Source organism: Sorex fumeus, unplaced genomic scaffold, assembly GCF_029834395.1.
Source record: "Sorex fumeus unplaced genomic scaffold, SorFum_2.1 ptg000162l, whole genome shotgun sequence".
Classification (NCBI taxonomy): domain Eukaryota; kingdom Metazoa; phylum Chordata; class Mammalia; order Eulipotyphla; family Soricidae; genus Sorex; species Sorex fumeus.
The window spans coordinates 1,336,011-1,363,921 of record NW_026606219.1 but is presented as its reverse complement, the minus strand read 5'-3'; the positions used below and the strand labels follow the sequence as shown (position 1 = coordinate 1,363,921).

The window sequence follows — 27,911 nt, the reverse complement described above, 5'->3', positions numbered from 1 at the left end:
TTCCAGAAATTTTCAAGTTGCTAAAATAATATTAGAAAGAATAATATGAAGGTCAAGTTGTAGTGTACTTATAAAGATTATAAAGAGAAGAAAAAGGAACATAATGTCATGAACTGCTTCTATTTATTGTTTTTTAAGCATTAGGTATAATAAAATGGGACACAGAATAAAGAACAGCAATTTGCAAAGAATCAAGAGACCGGTTGACAATTATACAATTCCCATACCTTTGAAAATTGTAAATAAAAGTCTAATCTCATGTAATCATAACATTGTTTCATTCTTTTTAATTAGATTGAAATTTCAGAGCCAAAATTTTCTAATTGCTTTCAGATATTCCCAGTAAGAATTTCTGTTTTTCAGTAAGAAAGACCTGTTATTTAACCTGCATAGGCTTGGGGAGGGATCCCTTTGACTCCTAGGCCAGTTATCTGTGAAAAAAGAAAAGAAAAACTGTGATTAAAGGTCATTTCCGGGGCTGGAGCAATAGCACAGCGGGTAGGCCGTTTGCCTTGCACGCAGCCAACCCGGGTTCCATTCTCAGTATCCCATATGATTCCATAAGCACCGCCAGGAGTAATTCCTGACTGCAGAGCCAGGAGTAATCACTGTGCATCGCCAGGTGTGACCCAAAAAGAAAAAAAAAGTCATTCCAAAGTAGCATTAAATTGTATTTTTATGATTCACAACAATATGTCTAGCCATCCACTATCCTTGTTTTTTTTTTATAATTTTATTTATTTATTTATCTTCTTATATTTATTGAATCACTGTGGGAAAAGTTACTAAGTTTTCAGGTTTAAGTCTCGGTCATACAATGATCAAACACATCTCCCTTCACCAGTACTCATTTTTCACCATCAAGAACCCCAATATACCCCCCTCCCACCCCTCCCAATGCCTGTGAGGCAGATGATTTCCACTTAACTCTTCTCTACATTGATTACATTCATTATTTTGACAAAAGATTCACCATTATTGTTTAGAATCCCCCCCCAACAATCAGAATTGCTGAAAAGGCATCGTGAAATACTTTGTTTTCTATAGCTGGTTATGAGAATCATATAATCTTGCATGGCCGCAATAGCAGCCTTGCGATTTTGGATTTCTGCAAAGAGCCAGATAATTATGAGATTGGTTTCTGTGTGTCTGGTGTTATGGCTGTGCCAGAGAGCTGCTTGTGGGGGGCAACTCGTGACCTCGGCAGGGCATGAAGGACAAGCCGGTACGGCCCCCCTTCCCATGAGTTGCCCCGTCAATGCCGGCTCATACCTGGCTTTCCAATAAGCTCTGAGGCGGTGGCCACCTTGCTGCAGGGAGGGAAAAAGGCGGAAGGGAGCAACACTCTTTCCCTCCTGGGGAGGCATGGAGCCGTAGTTTAATGCATGGTCCATTCACTTTTCTGCCGCAAGCTGCCGGGCTCTGGATTAAGACCTCTTGCCTCTGGAGCCATGGCCATGATGGAGAGTTGCTCATGGGGAGCAACTCATGATCTCGGTAGGGCGTGAAGGACAAGCCGGTACCGCCCCCCTTCCTGCAGTTGCCCCGTCAACACCGGCCCATACCTGGCTTTCCAATAAGCTCTGAGGTGGCGGCCACCTTGCTGCCGGTGGGTGGGGGAGGCAGAAGGGAGCAATGCCCTTTCCCTCCCAGGGAGGCATGGAGCCGTAGTTTAATGCAGGGTCCATTCACTTTTCTGCCGCGAGCTGCTGGGTTCTGGATTAAGTCCTTAAGCCATGCTGTGCTGGAGAGCCGCTTGTGGGGGGCAACTTGTAACCTTGGTAGGGTAAGAAGGACGAGCTGGTACCACCCCCTTCCCATGAGACTGCAGTTGCCCCATCAACGCCAGCTCATACCTGGCCTTCCAAGAAGCTCTGAGGCAGCGGCCACCTTGTATGCGGTCAGATGCATTTCTGCCAAAAGCCACTAGGTTTCAAGATTTGTTTCTGAGTCTCTGAGATCATGGCCATTAATTAGCTTGATCAGGAGCCAGAGAGGCCACTTGTAGGCAGCGACTCGGGGTCTTGCTGGGATGGGGAGGAAAGGGCTGGTTCCACCCCTATCTGGTGAGGCCCCACTTGTCTCGTTATTGTAGGCCCAAATCTGACTGTCCAGTAGCCTCTGGAGGATGGTGATCACTGGGCCGCCAAGGGGAACAGGCCAAGGCATGAAACCTATTGGTCCACCTGGATTGGTCCAGAGCCAGTAACCTACTGCAGGAACAGGACATTTCTGCCAAAAGCCTTTGGGTTCCAAGATTCGTTTCTGAGTCTCTGGGATCATGGCTGTTAAGCAGTTCGATCAGGAACCAGAGAGGTCATGCCTCCAATTACATAGCTGAGACAGAGGTGGTTTGTGGGTGTGTCTCCCACATACCTAACTTTTGGCCGTTTACTTTCTTGGTAAACTTTGCCCCAAGTTTTTGGGGTCTGGCCAAAGGCACAGCAGCAATTTTGGGGTATCTGGAAGTTTGAAGGCGCCATGAGGCTGCTGATGCACTCGCCTCACAGGTACAGATTGACCTGCTGGTGGCATCATACCCCCTTCCTTGTTTTATTTTATAAAAAGGTGAGGTTTAGGCTGGAGAGATAGTACAATAGGTAGGTACTTGCTTTGCAGACAGTAGACCTGAGTTCAGTCCCTGGCACACCATATCCTGAGCCCCACCAGGAGTAAGGGGCTACTTACTTACTCTGAGCCAGGAGTAAGCCCAGAGCACTGCAGGGAGTGATTCCCAAACAAAATAAAATGTTTACATTTATTTTAATCTCAAAAGGTCTTCACTTGTTTTCTTGGAAAAAGTTAAAACCCTGAAAATATTCTTTTTTGGAGGGGCCACACCGGGTGATGCTCAGGGATTACTCCTGTCTCTGCACTCAGGAATTACATCAGGCAGTTCTCAGAGGACCATATGGAATACTGGGGATCAAACCCAGGTGGATCATGTGCAAGGAAAACATCCTACCCACTGTACTATTACTCTGGTCCCCAAAACCTGAAAATATTTTGATGACATAAAAATAACCAACTGAGTTTACAAACATGTTCCCAAATATTGGTCTTTCAAGCCGATTATTCTATTGGTTTACAGAATTACAAAAAATACTATTGAATCAAAAAGAATTTTTCTTTGAGTTTTGCACAAAGGGGCTAAAGATACTGGATTGTCCTAGACTTCTTTTTCATTTATGATTTTGTTTTGGGGCCACACATGAGAGCGCTCAGGGTTTACTCTTGGTTCTGCACTTGGGTATCATGCCTGGCTGTGCTCACAAGACCATATGGAGTGCTAGGATAGAACCCATGTCAGTCACACACAAGGCAAGGGTCAGCCACACAACAACGAGGCAAGTGCCCTACCTGCAGTTCTAACTCTCCAGCCCTTGGGTGGTTTTTTGAAGGATGAAAAAGCATGGATCACTCAGATACTTAATGAAAGCTCTCCCACTTGATTCTTAAAATACAATGGCTACATTACCTTAAAAATTCCACCAGCTTCTGGTTGTTTTACAAGACCCTCAGGGGCCATTCCATCTCTGGCTGTGGTCACATACAATTCAGAGTAATCCTTCCCTCCAAAGCAGCATGACGTTGTTTTATCCACAGGCAATTTCACAGTTTGGAGTCTTTTCCCTAAATCACCACATATTTCATTGATTTACACACTTTAGAGAGGCTACCCCTTTCCCCCAGAGGAAAAGGCCTACCAGTTTAGTGCTCAGAGGCTACCAAGGCTAATACCTACCAGTATCTGAGGGACCACGTGGTGCTGAATGTTGAACTCATGGCTGGGAGCTATGATCTACCACTTGAATTATCTCTCCAGCCCTTACAAATACCTTGTTTTATTATTGTTATTTTGATTTCGTGGAGGGTCACACCCAGGGGTGCTCAGGGGGCCATTCCTGACTCTGTGCTCTGGAGTAATCCTTGGTGGTGCTTGGGTGATCACATGTAGTGCTGGGGGGATCAAATGGAGGGTCAGCTGCATGCAAGGCAAGTAACGCTCTGGCCTCCCTCTTTTTGTTTTTGTTTGATTGCTTGTTTTTGGCCACCCCTGGCTCTATGCTCAGGAATCACTCCTGGTGGGACTTGGGAAACCATATCAGGTGCCTGAGATCGAACCTGAGTTCAGTGCACCACATTCAGGCAAGTGCTCTTTGGCCCTCACAAATACTGCAAAGTTTTAGTCCTAGCAAATTTCTAACTAGCACAACATTTTGTGACCCCCCCTTGTAAAGTTACTAGGAAAATTCTTAAGACTGTGAGAACAACACATATTTTAAACTTTTCTTTCTTTTTATTTGGAGGTGGGTACCTCCAGTGGTGCTGCTGAGGGGCATGTGTCACCAGATATCAAATCTGGACCTGTGACTTCTAAGGCGTGAGCTTTTCCACTTAAGCCACACCCAAGGCTCAAGCATAAGCATGTTTAACCTACTTTCTCTGAGAACTGATTGAGCAAAAAAAGACACCTCTAAGCGAAAGAAATTTTAGAAATTTTGGACTATACTTTTGTTCTTTTTCTTGGGAGGTGGGGGAATGTACTCAACAATGCTAAGGGCATATTACTCTTAGTTTTGTCCAATGGGATCATTCCTAGTGATGCTTAGGGGACCATTGTAGTGCCGAGGATCGAACCTGGTTTAGCTATGTGCAACACAAGTGCCCTACAATCTGTACTATCTCTTCAGCACCATCTTTGGTCGTCCAAAATCATCCAACAACAGGGACAGAGAGACAGTACAGCAGGTAGGGCACTTGCTTTACATTGTGTTGACTGACCCAGGTTCAATCACTGGCACCCCATCTGGTCCCCTGAGTCTGACAGGGGCGATTCCTGAGAACAGAGCCAGGAGTAAACGTTGAGCACTGCTGCCATGTGGCCAAAAGCACACCCTAAAAAACACCCCAAAATAAAAAACTCAAAACCCACAAAATAATCCAGTATCTCTAATTTCACTAGGACTTCAGCCCCTAGAGCCCGATTTCTGGATACTGCAGGGATTTTAAAGTTTTTGGTGAGTTTACCTGTCTCCGGATCTAAACGAATCACTCTTCCTCCATTGTAACAGGCCACCCACAGCTTCCCCTCAATATCAATGCACATCCCATCTGGAATTTGTTCTTCTTTCTCCATCGTGTACATGCTTCTGCGGTTGGCTAGGGTTCACACACAGAGACACACACACACAAAACAAAACAGGCCAGTCAATACTGAGCATCAAACAATTCTATACTAATTACAGGGGCCAGAGAGATAGTACAGCAGGTAAGGTGCTTGCCTTGCATGCAGCCGACCTGACCTGGGTTTGATCCCCAGCATCCTCTATGGTCACCTGATCACTGCCAGGAGTGATTCCTGAATGCAGAAGCAGTAATGACCCTTGACTGGGTGTGGCCACATAACAAAGCAAAACAAAAATACCTGATTATAAATACGGATTATTTGGGCTTATTCAGAGACCAGGCTATAGGCACCAGACATGAAATGCTTCTAACGCTTCCTAACTCCTTCAAGACACATGAATGGGCTTCCCTCCACAAAGGATTACTATCTCATGACTTGGGATAGTTTGGATAGACATGACCCTGTAAACTTTCAGAGGAGGGGAGGGAAAAAAGAGACTCCTGGCTCCTCACTCAGGGATCACTCCTGCCAGGGATTGGGGGACCATATGTGGTGCCAGGATTGCACCAGGGTCGACCACTTACAAGCAAGCGATTATTGCTCCAGTTTCTGGTCTTGTGGTTTGACACCTTTCCTGAGAAATCTCAAGTACTTCCTTCTAAATTCTTGCCAATCATTCCTTCCCAGCCACTTTCCAACTATGACTCATTTAGAGTAAACTGAGTCGAACAATCAGCAACAACTTTATAAAAATGATTTTGGCTATTATGAAATTTTCATTTCATTCTGTTTTCTTTTTTTGTTTCTTGTTTTTGGGGCCACACATGGTTGTGCTCAGGACTTGCTCCTGACACTCAGGGATTACTCTTGGAAGGGCTCAGGGGACCATATGGGATTGAATTCAGGTCAGCCATGTGCAAGGCAAATGTCTTACTTGCTGTACTGTCTCTCCAGCCACAACCAGTAGTATTTTTAAAAGAATGAGAAAAAGTACATACTGATCTTTCCAGTCTGCAGGTCATAGTCAAAGACATCCACAGAGTAGGACAGGCTATCGATGTAGTAGAAGTTCTTGTGGTCTAGAGACCAGTCCAAGCCATTGGAGATATCCACCTGGTCAAAGTATTTTTCTACATGATGGTCAGGAAAGAGGGAATACAGAGATCCTTGGTGACGTTCCAGAACTGCAGGGGCCGTTTCCTCAGCCATGGTGCCTATAAACCAAAAAACACTGAACTCAGTGACACAGAATCTTTTACCTGATGAGTTACACCATCTTTGCTTATGTGTGTGGAGGGTCCATTCTAGGGATTCAATCGAATAGAGTCCCAATCTGTGTCATATATATGTATATAGAGTATATACATATACATTATATAATATATAAATTTTATATTTAACGTTTACAACTTGATCACTTAATCACTTGATATCCCGTTACTCATCGATTTGCTTGAGCGGGCACCAGTAACGTCTCCATTCATCTCTGTTGCGTGCTAATGTAGCCCAATGGTGTCTGCTCGCTCCAGGAACACGAACAGCCTCAAACAGATCTTTCACGGTCTTGACGAAGAAGTCTGACCATCTCATACGTGGGCGGCCACGCGATCTTTTGACATCCCGTGGAATCCAGTTGGTAATGGCTCTAGTCCAGTGGTCGTCTCCAAATCTCATTATGTGTCCAGCCCATCTGATTTTCAACGCCTTGGCGAACGAGACAGCATCCCCGATTCTTGACCACCAATGGAGGTTGGAACTCTGGATTCTTTCTCTCATTTGAGTGAAGCGTGATACTCCAAGCATAGCTCTTTCGATTCCTCTTTGGGAGAACCGAATAGCTTTCTCATCCTGTTTTCATAGGGCCCAGGTCTCTGAGGTGTATGTTAATGCAGGAAGAACAGTGGAATTGAAGAGATGTGCCCGGAGCCAGAGGTTCTTTGTCCTCTTAGCTATTTCTTCGACGCTCTTGAAGGCATTCCAAGCCGCTCTCTTCCTCCTGTGCAATTCAGGTGCCAGATCATTCATCATGTTGACTTCTCGACCTAGGTACACATAACTGGTGCATTCAGAGATGTTCATCCCGTTGAGAGTGAATGGAATGTCAGGAACGAGACCGTTTCTCATAAACATTGTCTTTATGAGATTCAGCTGTAGTCCAACCTTTCCACACTCATGGTTGAAGTCAGCCAGTATTGTGCTGCTTGGTTGATGTTTGGTGTTATAAGTATGATGTCATCAGCGAAGCGGAGATGGTGTAGTTGCCAACCATCTAACTTGACTCCCATTCCTTCCCATTCCAGTTGTCGCATGACGTTCTCGAGGGTGGCACTGAAGAGTTTTGGTGAAATGGTATCACCCTGCCGAACCCCTCTCTTGACGTCAATGATCACCTCCCTGTAGAATGGTGAGATCCTGGTAGTGAATTCGCAATACAGCTCACGGAGGATCCTGATGTATTGACTTTGAATGCCCTGTTTGGCTAGGGCCTCGATGACCGCTTCAGTCTCAACAGAATCAAAGGCCTTCTTTAAATCAATGAACGTTAGACTGAGCAGCATCTTGAACTCCCAAGAAACCTCAATGAGCTTGGTTATTGTGTGGATATGGTCAATTGTGCTAAATCCTTTTTGGAAGCTGGCTTGCTCGCATGGTTTTCTTTCATCTAGTGTTCTGCCAATCCTATTCAGGATGTCAAGTGAACAGCTTGTAGATTACAGACAACAGGCAGATCAGGTGATAGTTGCCAATGTCGTGGATGTCTCCCTTCTTGTACAGTAGTACAGTCTTGCTGGTTTTCCATTGGGACAGAATCTTGAATTCAGACAGGTAGCGTGTGAAGAGCCGAGCCAATGTATTGATGAGTACTGACGGCAGGTTCTTCAGGTGTTCATGTCTGACCTTTTCTGGGCCGGGTGCTGTTCGCTTCTTTGCCAATGAAATGGCGTGTCGGATTTCGGAAGGGAGAACGTTGGGAACGACATATCCATCCTGCGGAATTTGGTATGTGGGCAGGTGGATGAGGCTATCGAAGAGATCTAAGTAGAAGTCATGGTAATCTTCTCCATTGCCCTTCTGGAAGATGTGATAGATCCATCAGGATGTTGGAGGGCAGTTATCTTGGCCTTGTAGTTGGTGAAGGACAGGTGGGCATTACGAATGCTTTTCCCAGCTTTTGCCACATCTGCCAGCACTGCTGCTCTTTTCTCTTTGAGGTCTTCCTTGATCGCTTCTCTCAGACATTCACTTGAGGTTGCCTGAGGCTTGCGCCAAGCCACGATGGCGAATGAGCTTGAGAGTTTTCGAAGACAGGTATCGTTTTGTGGGTATCTCTCTCTCTCTTGGCGTTCTTCACACAATCATGGAGGTGCTGAACCAGTCGATCATATTCCTCGTCAATGTTGTCAATGACGGCATCTTCCCATGTTGCCGCAATAGTGCCAAAGAGCTCCCAGTTGGTGGTCATTCTGGGAGTTCTCTTTTTAAACTTTGCAGCCCTTTATTCCCGCTCTGTGAAGTAGAATTTTGCACGAAGGAGAGGGTGGTCTTATCCCGTTTGGAATTTTTGGACAACAGCGACATAGGTCAGGCAAAACCGTCAATTGAATATGAAGTGGTCAATTTCGTTATGGAACCGTCCACCGGGAGACTCCCATGTCCAACATTTAGATTCAGCTTTCTGGAATTGTGAATTACCATGGATGGTCTTGCTCGACATGATGAACTCGGATAATCTCTCACCCTGTTTGTTCCATTCTAGGCCATGTGTCCCAATGTGGAGTTCTTCGACTGATCTCTCGGTCCTATCTTGGCATTAAAATCACTGACAATGATCTTGTAGAAGGTGTGGTGTGGTCTTCTTTATAGAACTTCTCTAGCTCCATGTAGAACTTCTCAATTTCTCCTTCATTATAATTGGATGTTGGTGTGTAGACAACGAAGACAGAAACTGCCGGCAGTGAGCCACATCTATTCAAATGTAATCGTCTGATTCAGTTTGTTAGGCATTCGAATGAATCAATGTTTATGGCCAAGTTCGTATTGACAAGGACACTGACACCAGCGACGCCTCTTTTGTCGCATGTTCTGAGGAACTGTTCTTCCCCCATGTCGAAAATGGTGTGATGTGATTGATGCCTTCTTGTTTCGGTCAGACCAATGATGCTGTACTTGATCTTTCGCGCTTGCACCATCAGATCCTCGATGGAGGCATTTGATGCCAGTCTATGTGCATTGAAATTACAAACAGTCATTTTTGTCCTTCTTCGTTTTGGCAGCCTAGTTCGACCCTGAGATTCTCCTTCCTCATCCTTCTTAACGCTGCCATATTGGCAGCTCTTTCAGGGTCAGGGGAATGAGTCCCATTGTATTTAGTGGTTTTGGCATATCAAATACACCACGGATAGCTTTCCAGGCTCTGCCGTGTGGGCGGAACACTCTCAGTAGCTTTCCAGGCTCTCCGAGAGGGGTAGAGGCTTTTAGGGTGGCCTCTAATCGTCCTTTGCAGGTGTTCCCATGGTTCAAACCATATTTCAACACAATCAAATATGGTGCAGTGATCTTGTATTAAGTGTTTTATGATGTGTAGCCGCAACAAAGCTACACAGTCTGGAAAACGTCCTGGAGCGTGTTGGTGGCTGGGTAGTCGAGGTAGTGGAGGCAATGGAGGTCTGCTGGGCTGCTGGGAGCAGGCAGAGGATCTCTGTTCCCAGGTCCATTGAGCCTGGAGTCCAAGGTCACAGAGTTTCGCTTTCCTTGCTCTGTGGGGCTTCACTCGTGTGTGAGTCTTGGCCTGAGTGTCCTGAAAGCGTCCTGGAGTGTCTTGGTGGCTGGGTAGTGGAGGTAGTGGAGGTAATCGAGGTCTTCCAGGTTGCTGGGAGTAGGAAGAGGATCTCTGTTCCCAGGTCTATTGAGCCTGGAGACCGAGATCACAGAGTTCTGCTTCCCTCGCTCTGTGGGGCTTCACTTGTGCATGAATCTTGGCCTGAGTGTCTGGAAAGCATCCTGGATTGTGTCGGCGGCTGCGTAGTGGAGGTAGTGGAGGTAATGGAGGTCATTTACAACACATATTCTAATGTAATAATATATCACATATAATATATGATATATGTGAATGATGTGAATGATGCCCTCCCGTTGTTCATCGATTTGCTCGAGCAGGTCCAGTAACGTCTCCATTTTGAGACTTGTTGTTACTGTGTTTGGCATATGGAATACGTCACGGGTAGCTTGCCAGGCTTTGTAGTGCGGGCAAGATACTCTCCGTAGCTTGCCGGGCTCTTGGAGAGGGGCAGAGGAATCAAACCTGGCTCAGCCGGGCTGGCTACACACAAGGCAAAAGCCCTACCACTGTGCTATCTCTCCAGCCATACAATATATAATATATATTAATTAGATATGTGATGTATGATATATATTATTTTTATATATTAAGGACACTACCTTGTGTAAAGAGCAAATTGACAATATATCACAAGGCAATGCTCCAGATAAGAAGTACTGCCTCTGGAGCTGGAGCAAGTAGGGCACTTGCTTTTCACAATGCCGGTCTGTGTTTGATTCCTGGCATCCCATATGGTCTCCCAGAACCACCAGGAGTAATTTCTGTGCACAGAGCCAGGTGGAACCCCTGAGCATCAATGAAATGTGGCCAACAAACAAACAAAAGTACTACCTCTGTCTCAAATCTCATTTTCTTTCATTAAGCACAACTAAGCAACTGGTGGCAACAGTTTACTATCTCTGGTTGTGAATTCTCCTTTTTATTTGCTTTTTGGCTCACAACAAGTGATGCACAGGGGTTATTCCTGGCTTTGCACTTAGGAATTACTCCTGTCTGTGCTTGGGGGACTATATGGGATTCCAGGTCGGCCGTGTGCAAGGCAAACGCCCTACCCACTGTACTATCGTTCCAGCCCCAAATTCTCCATTTTATTTCATGGGAGATCCTGGTCTGAACTCAATTCATTCTGAAGCTTGCAAGTGAGCCCCATGCTGCAAACAGAGAGCCTAGAGAAACCCTCTAGCTCAGTCCCAAAGAGCAAAAAACTCCCGTAGATCAGAGAATGAGGGAAACACCCCCCGGCAATTTCCTACTCCCCTTACTCAAACATTCTCTCATGCTCTGGTCCCTGGGCAATTTAGCAGCAAGAATAGAACAGAGTAGCCAGAAACAGGGAAATTAACAGGCTGAGAAATCACAGGAAGAGGCCAGAGTACAGTGAATAGTACAGTGATAGTACAGTGAAGAAGGTGCTTGCCTTTCACATGGCAGACATGGGTTCGATCCCCTGCACCATGTATGATCTCTGAAGCATCACCAGGAGTGATCCCTGAGTTCAGAAGACCAGGAGTAAGCCCTGAATACTCACTCCTGGCCTCCTGCACTCAGTGTGCCCATGAGGTGTGTCCCTTCTCAAGAAATAAATACAATGAAAAACCATAGATAAGGAGGGGCTCCTCGCTATTTGGAGAAGCTACAGGGACAAAAGGGCAAAGCCCTTTTACTTCTCTCTGTGTTTGCCCATGCAATCCTAGAAGTGGGTGGTTTCTTCCTGAGGACAATAAGGAGAGCACCAGGGAACAGAAAGAGCCAGGGGAGAATAAATAGGGATGTTGCTCAAGAACAACTCCCTCCCAGAAAGTTGTTTGTGAAGTTGTGGCTCATTTTCTACTAGAACAGGCTAGAATGGATCAGGTGCAAATTAGCATAGCAATGACTTGGTGAAAGGAGTTAAGAGTTAGCACTTTCACCAGGTCCCACAGGGACTACTGAGAGGTTCCAGTTGGGACAGATTCTAGACTCAAGGAAAATAAAGCAGGCTGGAACCTGTGGTCCTAACCTGAGTATATAGACTGCTCATGAAAACAAATATCTCAACATCCTCCACAGACAGTCCCATCACATAATATCCAAAAAGGTCCAGAATACAATTCAAAATTATGTGGCAACACGAAGCAGGCAAAACCTCAGCTTGGAAACAAAAGTATCCAGGGTGTCAGAAAATGAGACGACACAGCTATTGAAATTATTTGACTTAGACTGAAAGAAGTTTTTGAAGTACAGGAGTGATAGTACATCAGGTAGGGCACTTGCCTTGCATGTAGCTGACCAGGGTTTGATCCCTAGCACCATATTTGGTTCCTTGAGCCCATCAGGAGTGATTCCTGAGTGCAGAGCAGGGAGTAACTCCACAGCATCACTAGGTATGACCTCCAAGCAAAACGAAAAATTAAAGTGCTTATAAAAATGCTCGGGGCTGGAACGATAGTACAGTGGGTAGGGCATTTGCCTTACATGCAGCCAACCCGGGTTTGATTCCCAGCATCCCAGATAGTCCCCGGAGCACCGCCAGGACTAATTCCTGAGTGCAAAGCCAGGAGTAACCCCTGAACACCACCAGGTGTGACCCAAAAAGCAAAAAAAAAGTCTGAAAAAAATGCTTGACTGAGGGGTAGAGCGATAGTACAGCGGGTAAGGTGTTTGCATTGTATGCGGCCAAACCGGGTTTGATTCCCAGCATCCCATATGATCCCCCAGAGCACCACCAGGAGTAATTCCTGAGTGCAGAGCTGGGAGTAACCCCTGTGCATCTCCAGGTGTGACTCAAAAAACAAAAAGAAAGAAAGAAAGAAAGAAAGAAAGAAAGAAAGATCAACTGGGGCCACAGAGATAGGACAGTGGGCAAGGCATTTGCCTTGCAAGTGGCCGAGTCTAGCACACTGTATGGTTCCTAGAGCCCACCAGGAGCGATCCTTAAGCATAGAGCCAGGATTAAGCCCTGAGTACTGCTGGGTGTGGTAAATAAAATAAAATAAATAAAATTAAAATGTTTAACTGAGCAATTTACAATACAGTCTTGAAACAAAATTCATAATGTATGAGTACAGGGCCTGGGGTATAGCCTTAAGAGTAAGACTGAGAGTTCAATCACCTGGCATCACTCCACACACTGAAAATAATCCATGAGGTCTGGGAGCCCCGGAGCCACAGCAAATAGGTCTGTGACCCCTGGGAAGCCTGGAAATAAAGTGGATGAGACCACAACTAAACTAAGTGAACAGCGCCACCAGGTGTGTGTAACCCCTGGGCACTGCAGCATGACAACTATATCTGAGAGCTGAAGTATTTTTGTAGGGAGTTGGGGAATAACCAAATACAAATTTAGAACCAAGAAAAGAAAATAACGAATTAAAAACTCACTGGGTGGACTTTTTGGGGATAAATTTTAGTGGATTATTCATAACAAGCATTACAAAATAAATTATTTAGGACCTGCTTTTGGGGTAGGTTTGGGCGGCTCTGAGAAAATTCAAAATAATGCTGGTGGGAAGGTTTTGGTATTGGAATATTGAATGTAATAAATTATTTTGCTTTTTTGGGGGGGTCCCACCGGGCGATGCACTGGGGTTACTCCTGGCACATGCGCTCAAGAATTACTCCTGGCGGTGCTCGGCGGACCATATGGGATGCTGGGAATCAAACCCGGGTCAGTGGCATACAAGGCAAACGCCCCACCTGCTGTGATATAGCTCCAGCCCCAAATGTAACAAATTATTGTGAGCAATTTTATAAGAATAAAATTAAGAAATAATAAAACTTAGAGCAGAAATTAACGACATGGAAACCCCCCAAAAAATCCGAAAGGTCAATGAAACCAAGAGCTGGTTCTTTGAGAAAATAAATAAGATTATTTATTTTCTTTTTATTAATAAATAAGATTATTTATTTATTATTTAAACCACTAGCAAGATTCACAAAGAAAGAGAGAGAGAACCCTAATAAACCAAATCAGAAATGAAAACGGGGACATCACAACAGAAACCAATGAAATTCAAAAGATCATCAGAGACTACTTTGAGAGTGTATGCCACGAAACAAGAGAACCTAGAAGAAATGGATAAATTCCTGGATTCCTATAATCTCCCAAGATTGAACCAGGAAGACTTGGGATACCTGAATAGACCCATTCATATCAAGAAAATTGAAGCGGTAATCAAAAGTCTTCCCCAAAACAAAAGCCCTGGCCCAGATGGATTCATTAGTGAATTCTTCCAAACATTCAAAGAAGACCTTTTGCAAGTTCTCCTCAAGCTTTTCCAGGAAATTGAAAAAACAGGAACTCTCCCAAACAGCTTCTATGAGGCACATTTCTCCCTAATACCAAAAGCAAACAAAGACCCCAACAACAAAGAAAACTATAGGCCAATATCCCTGATGAACACGGATGTGAAGATTCTCAACAAAATATTAGCAAATAGAATCCAACAACTCATCACAAAGATCATACACCATGACCAAGTAGGATTCATCCCAGGGATGCAAGGATGGTTTAACATTCGGAAAAATCAATCATCATACTCCATCATATCAAAAAAAGAAAAGATAAACAAATGATCATATAAATAGACACAGAGAAAGCTTTTGACAATGTCCAACACCCATTTATGATGAAAACTCTCACCAAAATGGGTTTTGAAGGAACTTTCCTCAAGATAGTCAAAGCTATCGACGACAAACCCATGGCAAGCATTATCCTCAATAGGAAAAAACTAAGGCCTTTCCTCTAAGATCAGGGACAAGACAAGGATGCCCACTATCACCACTTCTGTTTAACATAGAGCTGGAAGTACTTGCAATAGCGATTAGGCAAGAAAAATACATTAAAGGCATCCAGATAGGAAAGGAAGAAATCAAGCTCTCACTATTCGCAGATGATATGATACTATGGCTTGAGAATACTAAATCCTCTACCAAGAAACTTCTAGAAACAATAGACTTGTATAGTAAAGTCACAGGCTATAACATCAATGCCCCAAAATCTACGGCCTTCCTATATAAAAATAATGAGAGAGAGAAAAGTGACATGAAAAAAATAATCCCGTTCACAATTGTGCCCCAGAAAATTAAATACCTCAGAATCAGCCTAACTAAAGAGGTAAAGGACCTCTACAATGAAAACTACAAAACGCAACTCCATGAAATAAAAGAGGACACGAAGAAATGGAAACATATCCCCTACTCATGGATAGAAAGAATTAACATCGTCAAAATGGCAATAATCCTGAAAGCATTATACAGATTCAGTGCTATCCCTATAAGGATACACATGAAATTCTTCAAAGAAATAGATCAAGCACTCCTGAAATTCATATGGAACAACAAACGCCCACAAATAGCTAAAGCAATTCTTGGGAAAAAGATGTGGGGAGGCATTACCCACCCCAACCTCAAACTCTACTACAAAGTGGTAATAATTAAAACAGATGGTACTGGAACAAAAGCAGGGTCGCAGACCAATGAAACTGGGTTGAATATCCGTACACACAACCCCAAATGTATGGACATCTAATCTTTGATAAGGGAGCAAGAAATGTGAAGTGGAACAAAAAAAGCCTCTTCAATAAATATTCCTGGCATAACTGGACAACCACATGCAAAAAAATGGGTTTAGACCTCGAACTAACACCATGCACAAAAGTCAGATCAAAATGGATTAAAGATCTCAACATCAGGCCAAAATTCATAAGGTACATTGAAGACAAGGTCGGCAAAACCCTCCACGATATTGAGGCTAACAGTATCTTCAAAGATGACACTCCCCTGACCAACCAGGTGGAAACAAAGATAAACAAACGGGACTATCTCAGTGACCAGAATACAAAGACAATCTACAGAATGGGAAAGGATATTTACCAAATACCCATCTGATAAGGGGTTGATATCAAGGATATACAAAGCACTGGTTGAACTCTACAAGAAGAAAACATCTAACCCCATCAAAAAAAGGGGGTGATGAAATGAACAGAAACTTTCCCAAAGAAGAAATATAAATGGCTAAAAGGCACATGAGAAAATGCTCTACATCACCAATCATCAGGGAGATGCAGATCAAAACAATAATGAGATATTATATCACACCACAGAGACAGGCCCACATCCTAAAGAACAAAAGCAACTGGTGTTGGCGTGGATGTGGCGAGAAAGGGAATCCCCTTCACTGCTGGTGGGAATGCCAACTAGTTCAGCCCTTTTGGAAAACAGTATGGACGATCCCCAAAACATTAGAAATTGAGCTCCCATTTGACCCAGCAATACCACTCCTGGGAATATATCCCAGAGGCAAAAAAGTACAGTTGAGATGACATCTGCACTTGTATGTTCATTGCTGCTCTATTCACAATAGCCAAAATCTGGAAAAAACCCAAGTGCCCGAGAACAGATGACTGGTTAAAGAAACTTTGGTACATCTACACAATGGAGTACTATGCAGCTGTTAGAAAAGATGAAGTCATGAAATTTACACACAAGTGGTACTACATGGAAAGTATCATGCTAAGTGAAATGAGTCAGAAAGAGAGGACAGACATAGAAAGATTGCATTCATCTGGGGAATATAAAGTAACAAAATATGAGACTAACACCCAAGAATAGCTGAGATAAGTACCAGGAGGTTCACTCCAATGCTTGGAGGCCAGCCACACATTCTAGGGGAAAAGGCAGCTCAGATACAGGAGGGAGCACCAAATAAAGGGTGTTAGGAGGATCCTCCCAGGATGAGAGATGTATGCTGAAAGTAGACTATAGATTGAACATGATTGCCACTCAATGCCTCTTTTGCAAACCACAGCACCCAGTACCTCATGGTGTTGCACTAATAGGAATTTTAAAAAATAGAATAAAATTAAGAAAGTAAAAAAAAAAAAACCACACTGGGTGGGGCCAGAGAGATCACTCAATGGGCTGAACACATGCTCTCCATACAGAAGAAGGCCTGGATATTCAAGCCTTGACACTGCATGGTCCCTTGAGCATTACCTGAGCCCCTCTTCACCATTGGGAGTTACCCCAAACCAAAAATAAAAATACAGCAACAAAAAAAGAAAGAAAGAAAAAAGACACCCCCCTACACAAAAAAGGAGGAATAGACAAATCCACAGGTAAAACTGGAGATATCAGTTTCCCTCTCTCAGTAGCAGACACCAGGCCTCAGAAACTCAGCAAAGCAATGAAAGAAGCAAACAGTCGCCAGCAGCTGTGTCAAGGTCACTCTTAAGGAACGTTTCATCCAAGGAGCAAAAAGCGCAGGCAGAACATTCAGACTGGAGTGTGATCTCCGAGGGCAGAAAGAAATCTGACTGTAATAATAAAAACGAAAAGCTCATGCATGAAACCACGCGCCATCTGAGAGCACCACAGAGGAAAATGGGCCGAACCTGCAAAGCCTGACTAAGCAAGACCCCTGCTGGGGAGAAGGATGTTCACACTGCAGGTTCCTATGAGAGGGACAGGGGGGATTGGTTTCACCAGGACCCCGCCCCCACCTCTGTGACTCAGAGGAAGAGAAGCCTGGGACAGGAAGTGAGTGCCCCTCTACCCTCTGCTGGGCAAGAACACTGTGAAGTCCTGGTTTTTGCATAATTAATGCTGGGAGTGAGCACAGAGAGGCCAGCATGGTGGGGCACCTTCAGGGTTCTACCTACCAGCCCAGGCTCCACTAAGGCCAGAGAGTTTCCCCAAGTGGGCAATAAGTGCCCCCTGGTGGGCAGATGCTGGATCCATTCAGAGGGACAACTGATCCCTAAAAGAAGGCAAATTTTTGGCGGGCAGCTGTATGATTTTTTTTTCTCTAAAGGGGCTGGGGGCCAAGGAAACCTCTGCACAAGGATGATTAGCAAAAAGCAAGCAAACACAACATGAAGGACATAAAGGATGTTCTATTAAAAAAGAAAGCTGGTGTGGGGAGTTGGGTGGCAGTTATTCTTCAACAATAGCACTGTCATATAAAAAAGTAAGTAAAGACCATGGAAATGTTCCACATGATAAAGACATGAGTATCAAATGCAATCAATCATCTGAGGCTGGATCCTGGACTGAAAGGTCAAAGAAATAGCTCAAGGGTTGGGGCGGTAGCTCTACGTGCAAGAATCACCTTCCCATCATTGGTAGCTCATGGCCTCTGGAAGCCTGTCGAGTGTCCCCCAACATTAAACTTCCCAGGCCTACTGCATGCATAGCATACTCTTCAGTCTGTTGAGCCATCGCCCCAGCCCAAAGGCTGAAATTACAATTTTATCTGATCTACCTATATTCTCATTATTCCACTTCTCCAAAACATCTCCTTTTGTAGCTAACTTCCTGACCAGGCATTAAACTTCTTAAAGTTGGAAACTATAGAGTGGCCATGTGAGAATTCATCATTTTTCTTTCTTTCTTTTTTTTCATTTTTTTAAATTTTGGGCCACATACCCAGAGATGCTCAGGGGTTACTCCTGGCTCTGCACTGAGGAATTACTCCTGGTGGTGGATGAGGGACAATATGGAATCCCAGGTCGGCTGCATGCAAGACAAGTGCCTTATCTGTTGTACTATCTCTCCAGCCCCAAAACATAATTTTTCTTTGAAAACTTATACTGAAGAATTTTGGGAATAAAGGCATATGAAACACACAACTTCCTTTCAAGTGGGTTTGAAGTATAATGTGCTTATTAGAAATGACACATGGAACCAAATGTTGACCAAAAGTATGTCTAGATAAAAGGCATACAGGTATAATTTTTACATGCTAATTTAAAATGATTTTCAGTGTAAATATCATTCACAATATCACTTCTATTTCAAAATTTATTTAAATCACAAAAGTGTGATACTAAATTGAGTCTCTGCTAGAAACAAATTGAAAAGACCCTGGTGAAGTTTTTGTCTTGGGATTTCTTCTTCATTTAGTGCTATAACTTACAAAAGAAACAACAAAAAAGAAACTGAGACCCATTAAGAATAACATTTCAAACAGGAAAGACTTTTCTAAGTCATATGATGATTTCCTTCAAAGTTCAGTTAGTAGGTGCCAAAGGTAAACCATACCAGCAATGTATCTCCCAGTGGGGTCCACCTTTCCATCATTGAATCGATTGTTTTTCTTGTCTTTATCTACAGTGGCCAGGGTGACCACTGTCTGATCTTCCCAGTTCAAAGCACAGAACTTTGTACCAATGGTGGCGACATAGCCTCCTGACTGGCGCAGGGCCACAGAGCTGACTGAGGCATCTGTAGAGACAAAAAGTAGCAGCAGTCAAGCAGCTGAGTAGCTCATGCTGGTCACCAGGTCACTTGGCATCACTTCAAAGGTTGTCAGCTCTTGGGACTGGGGAGATAGCTCAAAGGTTTGGAATGACTGCTTTACATCCAAAGGTCTGGGTCCAAATCTGCTAACGGATCTGAGAGTAGCTGTTGACAGTGTGGGTTTTCTCTTCCTTTTTTTTGGTTTTCAGACTACACCCAAATGTGTTCACAGTTTATCCTGGCTCTGTGCTCAGGGATCACTCCTGGTGGGCTCAGGAGCCATATGGGATTCTGGGAATCAAACCCCAGTTGGCTGCACACAAGGCAAGCATCATACCTGCTGTACTATCTCTCCAGCCCATCCTTCTGTTGAATACTGAAGGCATTATAACTGAGTGTGTCCAAGAACAAACTCTGTACGTTGTTCTGGGAAGCAGGTACAGAAAGAGGCAACAAACCTAACTCTTCTTCACACCTTCCATCTAGTGGGACCAAGTGTAAAAGCCAGACCACAGCACCTCCCACATTTGGCAGGAGCCAAATCAAGCTCACAAGATGGGATTCCTAATGGAGGGCATCAAAGCAAAAGTCCCAAAGCAAATGATGCTCAATTTGCCTGAACTCCAAGAAGTTCAGAGACCCAAACGATTGGATGCTGTGATATCCCATTCCCTATCCTATACAGCATTTGTATTGTATTCGGCCCTTCTTATGTACATGCAATTGCAAACAATTTCTTATATCCTTTTTGAAAGTAAACAATGCATATAATAGAAAGAATTGTAGCTGCAGTGATAAAACCAGCCCATGTCTTCATTGTATTATCACATTTTTTGCATCAAAAAGGCTAGACTTTCTGCATTTGATACATTTTCACATAGAAGCAAACTTATTATGCCCCCTTCTATTCCTGTGGACTTTTTGTTTAAAATAGAAAGACCGTCCCCCACCCCAAGAACTGAGCAAAGAGTAGGCTCTGAGCACTTCTGGGTGGTACAGTCCACCGAATGTCTTCAAACACAACTAAAGCATCCCCATCACAAAGTGTGGGGGCACTGCAACTAAGTATGTGTGACCCCCCATCATCATGACCAAATTAAAAATAATCAGGGGGCTGGAGCAATAGTACATGGGCTGCGAGCTTGCCTTGTATGTGGCTGACCCGGCTTCTATCCATGGCACCCCCATCGGGTCCCTTGAGCTCACCAGGAGTGATTCCTGAGCACAGACCCAGGAGTAAGCCTTGAGCACCAATGGGTGTGGCTCTAAAACAAAACAACCCCCCACCCCGCAAATCAAAAATCAAAAGGGAAGGGAAAAATTATACATAAATATGGAAAGTTGAAGGGTTAGACAAAGATGTGGCACAGTGACAAGAGCACCTGCTTGTAGCATGAGGCCAAATGTGCCATGAGCAAGGTCCCCGAGCTCTGCTGTTTGGGACCACTAGTGCCTCCAAGCAGTGTGTGATCTCTGGCATACCTTATTCAGGTGTTTATGAACAGTGCCACCCCTCACCCAGCCCACAACTAAAACAAATGTTCTGTTTGGGGGTGGAGCAATAGTGTAGCAGGTAGGGCATTTGCCTTACATGTAACTGATTAGAGTTCAGTCCCCAGCATCCCATATAGTCCCCTGAGCACCACTAGGAGTAATTCCTGAGTGCAGAGACAGGAGTGATCCGGAGCACTGCTGGTTGTGACTCTCCCTGGGAAAAAATAACTAAAAATTGAGAAATAAAATGTGTGGATACGGGGCTGAAGCGATAGTACAGTGGGTAGGGCATTTGCCTTGCATGCGGCTGACCCGGGTTCGATTCCCAGCATCCCATATGGTCCCTCAAGCACCGCCAGGAATAATTCCTGAGTGCAGGAGCCAGGAGTAACCCTGTGCATCACCGGGTCTGATCCAAAAAGCCAAAAAAAAAGTGTGGATACTTCAGCCAGGCATGCAACCGTCCAGCAAGTATATGTGTGAGCACCAGAGATCCACCACCACCTCAAACCCGCAGTGCTGACAAAATGTGGGTGTGCTATTACCACGTGTATGTGCAACAAAGGGAAGGCAAAGAGGGACAGGTTATTCTATTTGGGGGCTTCACCCAGCTGTACTCAGGGGCTACTCCCATTTGAGTGCTTGAGGATTACTCCCTACATTTCTAGGGGCACCCTGAGGAATGGGGGATTAAACCCTGCCTCCTGCAAGCAAACATATGCTCAAACCTGTTGAACTCTCCAGCTGGGAAAGAAAAAGCCAGAGAGATAAAGGGCTGGACAGATAAGATAGGTCAGGGACTTGCCCTTGTGGCTATGGAGACTTGACCCTGGTTCAGAGCTCCAGCACCACATATGTCCCCAAGCACTGCTGGATGTGTTCCCCAAACCCAAAATTTAAAAAATAAAACAAGGGGCTGAAGTGATTGTACAGTGGGTAGGGTGTTTGTCTTGCACGTGGTTGATGTGAGTTTGATCCTCGACATTCTATAGGGTCCCCTGAGCTCACCAGGAATGACTCTTGTTTGTGCAGAGCCAGGAGTAAGTCCTGAGCACTGCCAGTGTGGCCCCAAAACAAACAAAAAATTAAATAAATAAAAATAAATCCCAAGTACCACAGGTCACAGCATGGCAGGGCTTGACACACTCTGTCCCCAGCTGAGCCCTGGATCATCTTGGGCTGGTTGGCCCAGTATTACTGGGGGTGGCCCTCAGAACACTGCTTGAGTGCACCCCCAAGAAAAGAAAAAAAACATTTCCTAAGCATGTAAGCAATGCAAGATGCTGGGTGGAGATATTTCAAGTCACAAGAATTGTTCTTATCTCTCTCTTCCCTAGTCATACCAGAAAGAAGATAACTTTCTGGGACCAGAGAATGTGAATGTGAAGAAACCCATTGCTTGTAAAGTCTCTGATTCTTGAACAGAATAGCTCACCAGGAATGACTCTTGTTTGTGCAGAGCCAGGAGTAAGTCCTGAGCACTGCCAGTGTGGCCCCAAAACAAACAAAAAATTAAATAAATAAAAATAAATCCCAAGTACCACAGGTCACAGCATGGCAGGGCTTGACACACTCTGTCCCCAGCTGAGCCCTGGATCATCTTGGGCTGGTTGGCCCAGTATTACTGGGGGTGGCCCTCAGAACACTGCTTGAGTGCACCCCCAAGAAAAGAAAAAAAACATTTCCTAAGCATGTAAGCAATGCAAGATGCTGGGTGGAGATATTTCAAGTCACAAGAATTGTTCTTATCTCTCTCTTCCCTAGTCATACCAGAAAGAAGATAACTTTCTGGGACCAGAGAATGTGAATGTGAAGAAACCCATTGCTTGTAAAGTCTCTGATTCTTGAACAGAATAACATTTGCAATTCCTCCATTGTGCAGTGAACAAAGAGCCCTGGATGATACTTCTTTTTTCTTTTTGGGTCACACCCGGCTATGCACAGGGGTTACACCTGGCTCATGCACTCAAGAATTACTCCTGGTGGTGCTTGGGGGACCATATGGGATGCTGGGAATCGAAGCTAGGTCCGCCACGTGCAAGGCCAATACCCTACCCACTGTGCAACCACTCTAGCCCCTGAATGATACTTTTTAAGCCTAAAACTTCTTTTTACTTTCCAAATAGAGTTGTAACATTTTTTGGTGGGGGGGAGTTGTGGCCACACTTAACTGTGCTTAGGGCTTACTTCTGGCTCTGTGCTCAGGGATCACTCCTGGTGGTGCTGAAGGGGACTTGGCTGCTTCATGCAAAAGGCAAGCACCTTACCCCATTATATTATTTCTCCAGCCCTTATAATATTAAGGCCTTAGGCTGGAGAGATAGAACAGCAGGAAAGGTGTTTGCCTGGCATACAACTGACCTCAGTTTGAGTTCCTTGTACTGCATTTTCCCGTGAGTACTGCTGGAGAGCCCCCTTAAATAATAAATGAAAACAGAAGCTAGTATAGAGGCAGGCTGGGGTGGGAGGCTTGGTGAAAGGATGGATGTTGAAATATTGTGAGACTGAAACTGAATCATGAACAACTGTGTATCTCATGGAGATTCAATATTTTTTAAAAAGGAAAAAAATGAGTCTTGAATGATAGCACAATGGCTGGAGTGCATGCTTTGCATGTGGGAACTTAAGTTTGATCCCCAAATCCATCCTAGGTTCTTCCAGGAGTGATCCCTGAGTACCGTTATACTGTTGCCCCCTACCCCACCCATTCCCAGCAAAAAAATGAGGAAGGATGGATTTTACTATGCCATAAACCAGGCATACATCTTTCAAAGCTACCATCTCAAGGTCTCTTGAAAGATCCTACAGTGCCCCCTACTGCAAACAAAATATGGAATGTTGCTCCTCAGCCAAAGAGAAAGAGAGGATGCAGCCTTGGTGTCTTGGTCAGAGTGGATGGACAGAGCTTGGGCACAGGGTCGAAGCCATAATAAGGCTATGAGGCATATTCAGTAGGCTTTAACCAGAAGGTCCCCAGAACGTCAAACACCCCATGACTGCCACTGTCCAGCAAAAAAAAAAAAAGGTGCTGTCTGGGCAGATCTGAGCCACCCTCAACCTTCAACCTTACCCACGCTCATTCGCTGCACTTGCTTGCTAAGCGGATCCCATCGGAAAACCTTTTTTGCAGGAATATCCACAAAGAGTAGAGAATTAGTTGCTTCCTCCCACACAGGAGATTCCCCACACCAGCATTTCTCCAGCAAAACACATTCAGTCTTAATGGAAGACATGGTTATGTAGATCTACTGAAGGTAAGAGAGACAAAAATCACATGTAATCTACAGAGAAAATTCAACCAAATACCCAGCTTCAAGCCCCGATAAGACCAAGATGGGTTATTTTTTTGGCAGGGGAGGAGGGAGGGTGGGGGGAGGGTTGGTGGTGTTGCTCAGGGGCTAATTCTGACTTTATGCTGGGGGGTGCTTACACAGTTGTGCTGTGGCAGGAGTGGGGTGGGGAAAGGACCACACAGAGCTAGGGATTGAACCCGGGTCTCCTACACACAAGGCATGTTGTCAGCCCATAGAGTTATTTCCCTGGCCCCTAGTTCTTGGCTTTTGTTTTGCTTTACTAGAATTGCAAGGGCTGGAACCAGTTTTCCCGAACCAGAACCAATGTGGCAGGAGACAGGTATGAAAGAGGAGAAAGCAGACAGGCAAGACCCAGAAGCTCTTCAATCAACTTACCAGTCCGTTACTCCCTGAAGCTACTTTAGAGAGGGAAATTAAGGTTCAGGATAGGAGCGGACATTAGCTGCAGCTCAGGGCGCAGATTGAGAGGCTGTCTTTTAACCAGCAGCTCATCCCCGGGGCAGCGGCAGTCTGCACCCTCATTGGTGCATCTGCTCCTGCCCAACCAACCAGAGGCACTCTCCCGATTCACCAGGCCACAACCTCCCTTCTTTGCATTTCTCCTTAGTGCTTTTTGAGGGTGCAGGGAGGGTCACACCTGGTGGTGCTCAGGGGCTCTACCTGGCTCTGAGCAGAGGACACACTCCTAGTGGTGCTCAGCAGACCTTATGTAGTGCCCATTATTGAATCTGGTAACTGCCTGCAAGGCAAGTCTCCCTCCACTATATTTTTTGGTTTTGGGGCCACATCTGGCAGTGCTTAGGGGTTACACCTGGTGGGCATGGGGGAGGCATATGGGATGCCAGGGATAGAACTCGAGGTGGGCAACAGGTAAGCATCTTCATAATTTATGTTTTCCTTTGGAGGACACACCCAATGATGCACAGAGACTACTCCCTTTGGGGTTGGGGTCACAGGGGCCAGTCCTGGGGTCCTGGGGGTGCTCTGGGGACTGTGCAGTGCCAAGGTTGAACCCAGGCCTCCTGCATGTTATGGCACATCACACTCTGGCACATCAAACTTCCTTTTAAAAAGTATGAGTGTATATATATATAGTTAGTATATAATATTAGTATATATAATTTTATTATAATTTAGGTAATAGGGTTACAAAAGCGTTGACGTCTTTGGTGTTGATACACAAAATTACTGTCCACCACCACCATGACCCTCACCCCCATCTCTATAGCCCCTCTGCTCCCACTTTCCTTCCCTCCTACCCTGCCCCCATTAGCTGTTATGATTTGGGTGCATGCTTTTACCCCCTTATCACCACCCCAGTGTTCCAGACCATCCTCCTATGCCCCTGGGAAGTTTCCTAGCAGCCTATTTGTTCCCCTCCCCTCGGCCCCCTAATGGGTCTGTATTCCAGTGTTTGAATCAAATCCAGAACTGCCAGCCAATGTTAATTTCAAAGGAGGAAATGGAGGAAGGAATGTAACTGGGCACTAAAGCACTGCTCAGCTCAGCTGTTTCTTGCTCTGAGGACACACTAGTTTGGCAGCCTAACCACCCCTAGGCAGAAACTTACGCTGGACAATGGCCTGAGATTAGACTGATCAATGGGGAAATGATCAAAAAAGAAACTCAAAAACCTTGCCACAGAGAACCATCCGGGAGGGGCTGGACAGATAGCTATTAGGGGTTAAGGTGCTTGCCCTGATATATGGCCAAACCCAATTAGATCACCAGGTACCACTAAGCAGAGGACAAAGGAGTAAATGCTGAGCCTTTCCATTGTTTTTGTTTGTTTGTTTTTGGTCCACACTCAGTTGTACTCAGGGCTTACTCCCGCCTCCACTCCTGGTGCTACTCCCGGGATCTTTGGTGCCAAGACTCAAACCTGTGTGCAAGGCAAGCGCCCTACCCACTGTACTATCGCTCCAGCCCTAACCCTGAGCCCTTTGTGCGTGGCCCCAGCATCCCTTTGCCCTTAAAAGAAGAAAACTGGGGCTGGAGAGATAGCACAGCGGTTAGGGCATTTGCTTTGCACGCAGCTGACCTGGGTTCAAGTCCCAGCATTCCATATGGTCCCCCAAGCACCGCCAGGAGTAATTCCTAAGTGCAAATCCAGGAGTAATCCCTGAGCATCGCTGGGTGTGACCCAAAAAAGCAAAAAAACAAAAAAGAAAAAAAAAGAAAACCACCTGGAAAAGGAAAAACAAACTTTCAGCAGCCTCTTCTTTCTCTCACACTGCGACCTGATGCTGGTTAAAAATATGTCGCACCTTCCTTATCTCTGGCATCTCCCTGCTTGGTTGTGGGTCCACAGATGGATGGGCAAAAGGAATGAGGCAGAGGATGGAAGGAGGGAAAATAATCACTGCTTTGCTATTTTCTTTCTTTCTTTGTTTGTTTTTTGGGCCACACCCAGAGATGCCCAGGGTTTACTCCTGGATCTGTGCTCAGGAATTACTCCTGGACGTACTTGGGAGACCATATGGGATGCCAAGGTTTGAACCCAGGTAGGTTGTGTGGAAGGCAAATGCCCTACCCACTGTTATTGCTCCAGATATTTCTTCCAATGAACTACTTTTGGAAAAAGAGATGCTGGGGAGATAGTTCAAGGGGCTGTATGCACGAGGGTCCTGATACCTACTCCCAGGGAGTAGCCCCTGAGCACAGACAGCTGTGGCTTCCAACCCCAAAAAACATACGTCAGAAACAAAAGAGGGAGCTGGGGATATAGTTCTACAGGCAGGAGCACAAGCTTTGCATGTAGGAGCCCCAGGTTTGACCCACTGAACACTGTCTGGAGTAACACTCCCCACCCTGCCCCCCAGCACTATGGGGGTATGATGCCAAAACAGAAATAATAAACGTTTTTTTTTGAGCCACACCCAGCAGTGCTCAGGGTTTACTCCTAGCTCTGTGCTCAAGATCTGTGCTACTACTATCACCATTACTCCTGGTGGTGACTGGTGGCCCATATAGGATGCTGGGGTCGGCCTCCTGCAAGAAAAATGCCCTACCCTCTGTATTATCATTCCAACCCCTGAAAATTTTTGAACAAGAGGGGATTTAGCTCATTGTTGGAGTTCAGGTATCACATGAGCAAGGAATTTGACATCTAGCACATCAATAAAAGAAAGGAAAAAAGGAAGGAGGCAGGGAGGGAGGAAGGAAGGAAGGAAGGAAGGAAGGAAGGAAGGAAGGAAGGAAGGAAGGAAGGAAGGAAGGAAGGAAGGAAGGAAGGAAGGGAAGGAGGGAGGGAGGGAGGGAGGGAGGGAGGGAATCAACGATTCTAAAAATAAATGAGAGCTTTTTTGGGAAAAACTCAAATTAGTCTCACAACACTCTCGGCTAAAGTCAGAGCATTTGGAATCGTCATCGGTTGTTACAAATTAGCCCAAGTCGCAAAGGCCTTGCTGCTATCACTCTTAGATAAGGCTGAGTTGCGCGGGCCTTGTGCAACAGCACTTGTGACCTCCCCGTGCTCAGTGGTGCCACCCAGGGGCGGGCATTGAGTTTGCTTCCGCCGGGGCCCGTGAGAGCGCGGACCGAGTGGTCCTGGACCCCCGAAGGTGACCCCGGCGGGGGGAGGAGTTGGAAGGTGACTCGGACCCGCACCAGCCCCGGGATACCTTGGCGCCGGGGGAGGAGTACTGCTCCTTTCTGCGTGGACAGTTGAAGCCTCAGGCCACAGCCAGGCCCTGGGAATCAGCCGGTGGGAACCGCCTGCCCTTGGCTCAAGGCGGTGCTGACCGGACTCCCGCAGTACACAGCCGGGGTGGCGATCAGCCTCTTTCTGGCGCCTCAGCTCCCAAGTCTGGGTCGAGTTTGGCGGTCGCCAGACCGTTTCCTCTCCTGGGCGGGCGGGTGCGGGGTGCGGGGTAGGGGTTGGCGGGGTGTGGAGGAGGGAGGCCGGCGAGAC

At 45.5% G+C, this 27,911-nt stretch overlaps 1 protein-coding gene across 3 annotated transcripts; it reads right to left on the bottom strand.

Moving 5' to 3' along the window:
- Positions 1-106: 106 nt before the first annotated feature.
- RGN (regucalcin) lies at positions 107-27,911 on the bottom strand. Of its 3 annotated transcripts, none has more exons than XM_056107350.1 (7): positions 27,622-27,911; positions 23,755-23,932; positions 18,993-19,175; positions 6,130-6,345; positions 5,032-5,163; positions 3,479-3,633; positions 107-431 (listed from the first exon to the last, which is right to left on the bottom strand). In XM_056107350.1, exons 2-7 carry the CDS (start codon positions 23,915-23,917, stop codon positions 381-383), a joined length of 900 nt encoding a protein of 299 aa, XP_055963325.1. In that variant the 5' UTR covers positions 23,918-23,932; positions 27,622-27,911; the 3' UTR covers positions 107-380. The 3 variants fall into 3 exon arrangements, with proteins under 3 accessions (XP_055963325.1, XP_055963324.1, XP_055963326.1); XM_056107349.1 differs by lacking the exon at positions 27,622-27,911 and adding an exon at positions 24,374-24,451; XM_056107351.1 differs by lacking the exons at positions 6,130-6,345; positions 27,622-27,911 and adding an exon at positions 24,374-24,451.